Source organism: Ammospiza nelsoni, chromosome 29, assembly GCF_027579445.1.
Source record: "Ammospiza nelsoni isolate bAmmNel1 chromosome 29, bAmmNel1.pri, whole genome shotgun sequence".
In the NCBI taxonomy this organism is placed as follows: domain Eukaryota; kingdom Metazoa; phylum Chordata; class Aves; order Passeriformes; family Passerellidae; genus Ammospiza; species Ammospiza nelsoni.
The window spans coordinates 2,028,441-2,035,570 of record NC_080661.1 but is presented as its reverse complement, the minus strand read 5'-3'; the positions used below and the strand labels follow the sequence as shown (position 1 = coordinate 2,035,570).

Genomic DNA, 7,130 nt, shown 5'->3' with positions numbered 1-7,130 from the left:
GTTTTAAATTAGGACTCCACATCCATAATTTCAAATATCCAAGGGTTGCTCCAAGCAAACCTGCCTGGACAGACAGGTCAGGCTTGCCTTGGCCTCTGGTGGTTGCTGTTCATCAACTCCTGAAACATGGGGGCTCTGTGGTTTCCTTTGCATGGGGACCAAAGTGACATTTGTTAGCCTTGTGAAATGAAGGAGCCATTGTGGCACTGCAGAGCCTCGTGGAACCAAGGACATCATTGTGGCTCTGTTGGGCCACATGGTCCCAAGGGGCCAGAGCAAAGCAGCGGTGTGGGAGTTAGCCTGGCTGTAACTCAGAGTCAGCCAGATTTTACCCTAGAAGACCTGGGCGCAAGTTTGAAGCCCTGGGAATCATTTGTTTAACCTAGGGTGAGCTTGAGGGTTCCTTCATATGCCTTTAGTGTTGTTATGCTAAGTTGTCCAAGTTCTCCTCCCCTATTTGTTACTTGTTTCCCCTCTTTGGTTTTTGTTCTAGAGTGTTCTACCCCCCAAGTGTATACATTGTTGCTTCGCCTTTATCTCAGATATTTGGATCCCACACCCCTCATGCTGTGCTCGACTTCTCCATGTTTATTGTTTTTCACCCTGTTACTAAAGTTTTTTTTGGTAACTCCATTGATCCTGCTTGTAGGAGCATCAGGGGGTAGGACAGTTGGGATGGATGGAGATGATAGATCTCTGAAGCCAGGTCTTGAACTTGTGGTTTATTGCAAAGGGTGTGTGTCAGGACCCAGGACATCCCTCTGGCTGTCCTGAGCACCAAGACCCCTGCCAGGGGTCTCAAAGACCCTGGCACAGAGTCCAAAATGCCTGTGGTTTTGATTATGACCCATGGAGGAGCAAATTACCAACGTTGTATGAAGGTCAGCAGGGCACAAGAGGTTAAGTAGAATATCAGTGAAGTTAGCACAGGGGAGAAAAGTAGATTTTAGAATTTTTGGTATGGGGGTTCAGGAGGCAGGATGGAGGGAACTGGGTGTATCCAGCCTTTCTCCTTCTTCTTCTTGGCCTCCGTCTTCTGCTGTGATGTTGGCACTTAGAGATTGCTTTAGAGTAGAAGCTCACTGTCTAGCATAGGTGATAGGTTTTGGAAAGTAATTGTAAACATTGTACATGTAGTTTTTAGTATAAAGACATAACACTGCCCTGGGGGCAGGCAGAATGCCTCGGACTGTCTTGTTGAGCTGACCTCGGCAGGGCAGGAGAAAAGTTTTTACAGATAACATAAAATAAACAACCTTAAGATGGAGAAATGAAGAGCCCTGACTCCTTCTTCAAGCGCTGGGCTGGGAAAAGAAACTTTTGAACTTTTCTCAGGGTCAATCTGACCAGCTAGAGATCCCAACAGGTGTGGGTGCAGGGGCCTTGTTTGGAGCTGCCAGACACTGCTCGGAGCAGGCCCAAAAGAGGAGCTCAAAAGAGGCGCCCAAAATGGATGTCCAAAAGAGGAGAGGAGTTCCCGTTACAATACAATAAATCTTCTTCTGTGACGCATATTCTAATTTTCACTAACCACTCTGGTACAAGATACAAATCTTATGGCATTTACATACAGCCTATAAGAAACTTTACATTGCCATACTGTGTTATATTTTAAACCCTAAAAACCACCCTTTGGACCTCTTCTGCCAAGCTAGTAGGGTCTGCTCTGACCCTTGGACCTGTCTGCAAGCAGAGGGAATTGGTTCATCAAAAGATTACCTTCAGCCGGCCATACCATTGTTTTCCAGTTGTTCAGTAACTAAGGCTTGGTATCTAAAACTTGCTTTCATTTCAATCTCACTTATAGTTTCTCCATTCTCAAAATCTTTTGCCAGGCAATCATATTTATAAGGCTTTCCTGTTTCATCTTCCCCAGAATCTGCTCCTTTTCATTTTCACCACCCTTGCCCTGAAGTTGGGGAACCAGAAAGGTTTGTCAGAGCCACCCTCATTGTGACATTTGGTGCACAAACAGGGACCCTGACATTCAGTCATGTCAGCTGGGGTTGACTGATGGATAGGCCAGTGCTCCCCGGGATTTTGGATTGTGCCAGGCCAGCAGATTCATCATTGCTTCGAGTGACCTCAGCCAGGATCCACAGGGACAATGACAGTTTCACCTGCGTAGGATTGCAGGTGGGTTTGGGGAAATACAGGACAATTAATGCCCATTTTGCTACTGTGTTTTTACAATATGCATCCACATTCCATAACTGATTTAGGCTGTTCCAGTGGCTGTTCTACCTAAGGCGGAGAAAGAGAAAAATGGGTAGCCGGATGTCCAAAGTAGAAAGGTGCATATATGGATGTTTTAAGTTAATTCTCACTGATCGTGACCAAATATCTTCAAAGAACAAATTAAAATCAATCATGAAGTGGATCATTAAAAATTTTCCAGATCTCCCTCACCCTGACCATCTTCTCTCCATCTTGGTTGCTCCACTTCCTGCTACCACAACCTTCTCTTCCACCCTGAATGAACCTCCAGACTTCACCCCCACAACCACAGGTTATGCCTCCACGGTCAATCACTCCCCCAGTACCCTGGGCCCTGCCTCCAGAAGGCCAGCCTGGAAGTCTGCCATCCTAGGTCAAGGCCCTTCCTCCCCAACACCTGACGCCTTTTGCATCACCCTCTGGCAACAATATAACCCTATGTTCAAGGTGCTAAGCCCAACTGTCACACTATTTCTAATCCAAATGTTTCTCCTCCAAGTCATTCTTCCTCCCCGGAAGACAGTTTGGACTCCTCAGAGCCACCTTGCCCCTCAACCCCAGAAGATCCCTGGGAAAGTAAGAAGACTGGCATATGGTCTCAAAATTCCTCATTGCCCCTGTATGTTATAAAAGAAGGGGGCAGAATCCCAGGTATCAGCCATTGGTTTACGGGGAAATCAAGGATCTGTGTAGGGCAGCTAAAGACCATAGGAAGGACTTACCTTGTTTTAATGGCTTAATTAGGGCCATGTTTACAGCACGTCTTAACCCCCTATGATTTAAAATGTATTATGACCATGTTGTTGTCACCTACAGAATACACCCTGTGGGAAGGGGGATGGAAGTGTTTACTAAATCAATAATAGCAGATAATGCTAATAATGAGGCAAGATCTGAATTGACAATCAACCATCTAGCTGGAGAAGGACAACACAGCCTACCAGATGATCAAGCAGCAGGTATCCCCAGAGAAGTATTGGATGATATCAAAGACATGGCTTTGCAAGCTTTAATCCAGGTATTGGATGGTAGCCCCTCAATATGGACTACCTTGGGTGGCTGCAGCTAAAGCTTTAGGACAATTAGACCATCTTGGGTGCCTGTTAAGTAAGCAAACCAATGCTACCTCCCTCACATTGTGTTCCCCGCTCTCAGACATAGAGACCATCAGACATGCCACCTTGCAGAACAGTGACAGAGTTTTTACTGCGGGCACATGGGGCATGGCCCTGTAGACTCTGAGGACATGTGTTGCATGAACCTCTCCATCCACAGCGAGTCAATCCACAAGAGCATTCAGGTACTGAAGGAAGGGTTCAAGAAGCTTTAAGTAGAAAACACAGACTGGGTCAATAAACTCTTCCAATCCAAGGGACTAAAGGGTTGGATGATGTCTAGCTAAAACAGGACTATTAATTTTCTTACTGATTGTTGCTGTATTGTTAATTGTCCCATGCTTGTTTGGATGCTTTTAGAAAGTATTACAAAATTATTTCAGTTCCATCTTTGTTGTAAAACAGAAAGGGGGAAGATACCCAACACAAGCTCCTCATGGACCCCTTGGAGGAGAGAATTGGAGACCAGGATGGCACAAAAACCTCTCAGAGACTCAGCACGGGAAGGAAAATTCTTAAAAGTACCTAAAAGTATTCTTAAATCCATAAAGTATCTTAAAAACCTTGAGTTTCTCAAGGCATTAATGAGCCACACTGAGTGTCAGTACAAAGCTCTCAAGGGATTCAGTAAAGCAGATAACTGGGGCCTTGAGTGCACAAACCTCTTAGAGAGTCCATCAAAAGGGAAACACCAAGTACCTTCAAACAACTGAAGTACCTTGAAGCATTAATGAGCCACAATGAGTGTTGTTACTGACAAAGCCTCTCCAGGGGCTAATTACAGCAGATAATTGCAGGCCAGGATTGCATAAACCTCTCAGAGACTTCAAGGCAAAAGCAAAACCCAAAGTGCTTTGAAAAACCTGCAGTCCCTGCAGGGAGCATTAAGGAGCCCCCAGGGCCATTGCTGAGCAAGGCTCCCCAGGGACTCCTTCCAGCAGATCCTTGAGGCCACTGGGATGTGGGCTAGGGGGGGATGCTGAGGGCAGGACAAGGGGCTGACAGTGCCCAGACTGGCTGGGGCTGTGCCAGGAGGCTCCAGTGCCTCAGGACAAGGTGTCTCCTCACAGCCCTTGGTGGCACAGACCCTGCTGTGCTCCAGGGCACCAAGACTTGGCTTCTCTTTGTCCCCACCTGTCATCACTGCCTCCAGTTCTCTGCTCTGCCTGGGGCCTGGGGACACTTGCTCAGTCGTGAACCTCAGTGGGACCCATTAAAAGTCCAAGAAACTTTGGAGTTGGATTCTGCCTTGGAGTTCTGGAGAGGTTTCTTCAGCTCCCTCTCAGGGACTGATGTTCAGCACCTGGGCACAAAGTCCCAGAGGCTCATTAAAGTCCTTGTGCTGTGTCTGTGCTGATGAGCTGGGCTGGGCTTCTGGCACAGAGGCAGCTCCTGTTAACCATGAAGAGCTTCAAAAGCACATTTCTCTTGATGAGCAGCTCTTCTGCCAGCCCAGCAGGGCTGGGGCACTGCCTGCAGCCACCCTGGGCACAGCACAGAGGCACAGAGAGCTTCAATCAGTCAGGGCTGGGAAGGTGCTGAGAAGTGCCTGGGGCAGAATCACTGCCAGCCCTTGGCACAGGAGCCTCTGGCTGCAGGACAATGCAGCTGCAGCTCCTGGAGCCGTCTCCTCAAGCTGGAACATCCCAATGCCTACAGACTCTGTGAGTACATTCTCTGATTATCTCTTGTGCAGAGCAGCCAGGGGTGCCCAGGGCTGTCCTGCAGAGCAGGGTCCTGCAGCCCAGGGTGCTGTGCTGGGGCAGGGACTCTGCTGCCTGCCAGGGACAGCTCTCAGCCAGCCCTCGCAGCTGCTTCCAGCATTGGGGGACAAGATCTGGCTGGGAGGAGATAGCTGGTAAGGCTTGGAAGTGTTCTCCTTGTGTGGGAAGGATGCTGCATGGTTCAGGACTGCTCCCAGCATGACATTTAACTGCAGAACATTTCCAAGTAGATTATGCAGGGAGCGGAGCGAGGCTGGGACTGCATAAAAGGGAAAATCCTGCTTTTTTAAAGTACTGCTCTGGGTTGTCTTGATGGGAAATTGCACACAGATATTCATCTGGCAGTCCAGGATGAGAAAAAAAAAAATTTCTCAGATGTTGCTAAACCAGGCAGTGACAGAAATCAGCACAGGGCCCCTTAGAAGCTGCATTTTGTCTTGTTTATCCAGCCTCCTTAGGGTTGCTTTGACGTTGCTATCAGAGCCTGCAGGTCCAGAGCTGTCCCTGGGCATGCCAGAGCTGGGAGGGGGCTGCAGGGCAGAGCTGAGCCCCCAGGACTGGGCTGAGCTCTGGCAGCACTGGCAGGGCCCAGCCCTGGGCACAGGGAAGCAGCTGCTGGCAGGGACAGCTCCAGGCAGCAGAGCCCTGGGTAGGGAGTGTGTGGAATGTGCCCCCAAGCTGTGCTGGGATATTTAAGGTCCTCTCCAAACCCAATTATTCCATGATTACTTTTTTTACAGATCCCCATGCCAAGACACTGCAAATGTCCAACAGCAGCTCCATCAGCCACTTCCTCCTGCTGGCACTGGCAGACACACGGCAGCTGCAGCTCCTGCACTTCTGCCTCTTGCTGGGCATCTCCCTGGCTGCCCTCCTGGGCAACGGCCTCATCATCAGCGCCGTAGCCTGCGGCCACCACCTGCACACACCCATGTTCTTCTTCCTGCTCAACCTGGCCCTCACTGACCTGGGCTCCATCTGCACCACTGTCCCCAAAGCCATGCACAATTCCCTCTGGGACACCAGGGACATCTCCTACACTGGATGTGCTGCTCAGCTCTTTTTCTTTATGTTCTTCATCTCAGCAGAGTTTTCCCTTCTGACCATCATGTGCTACGACCGCTATGTGTCCATCTGCAAACCCCTGCACTACGGGACCCTCCTGGGCAGCAGAGCTTGTGCCCACATGGCAGCAGCTCCCTGGGCCAGTGCCTTTCTCAATGCTCTCATGCACACGGCCAATGCATTTTCCCTGCCCCTGTGCCATGGCAATGCCCTGGGCCAATTCTTCTGTGAAATCCCTCAGATCCTCAAGCTCTCCTGCTCACAATCAAACCTCAGGGAACTTGGGCTCATTGTAGTTAGTCTTTGTTTATCATTTGGCTGTTTTGTGTTCCTTGTTTTCTCCTATGTGCAGATCTTCAGGGCTGTGCTGAGGATCCCCTCTGAGCAGGGACAGCACAAAGCCTTTTCCACCTGCCTCCCTCACCTTGCTGTGGTGTCCTTGTTTATCAGCACTGGCACATTTGCTCAGCTGAAGCCCCCCTCCATTTCCTCCCCATCGCTTGATATGTCAGTGTCAGTTCTGTACTCGGTGGTGCCTCCAGCCCTGAACCCCCTCATCTACAGCCTGAGGAACCAGGAGCTCAAGGCTGCAGTGCAGACAATGATGACTGGATGCTTTCAGAAACGTTGAAATGCTTGCCAATTTCTACAAATAAATGTAATAAAAATAATCTTTGATACTTCTGTTTGTTTTCATTTTGGACGTTCTTTTTCTTTGTTTTACTTTTTTCATATTATCTACAAATAAATGTAATTCCTTGTGACATTTCTCATTATGTTTCTCTCCACCTTCCCTGTGGCCACAGCCCATTTCAATGGGGAGCTGCACTCTTGGTGGCTTTAAATGAACTAAAGGATCTCACAGCAAAGTTTTCTGTAGAGATGCCCTTTGGTTGCCTTCTCTGGAGCTGCAGCAGCAATGTCTAAGTGCAGAGCTGGGGGCAGACCAGTGCTGAGCACATCAGCTCTGGTCCTGCGGGCCACACCGTTCCTGATCCAGGCCAGGAGC

General features: G+C 49.0%; 1 protein-coding gene across 1 annotated transcript; it reads left to right on the top strand.

Moving 5' to 3' along the window:
• Window positions 1-5,780: 5,780 nt before the first annotated feature.
• On the top strand, window positions 5,781-6,752 carry LOC132085162 (olfactory receptor 14A16-like). The gene has a single exon (XM_059490535.1). The coding sequence runs from the start codon at window positions 5,820-5,822 to the stop codon at window positions 6,750-6,752; it is 933 nt and encodes a 310-aa protein (XP_059346518.1). The 5' UTR covers window positions 5,781-5,819.
• The last annotated feature ends 378 nt before the right edge of the window (window positions 6,753-7,130 follow it).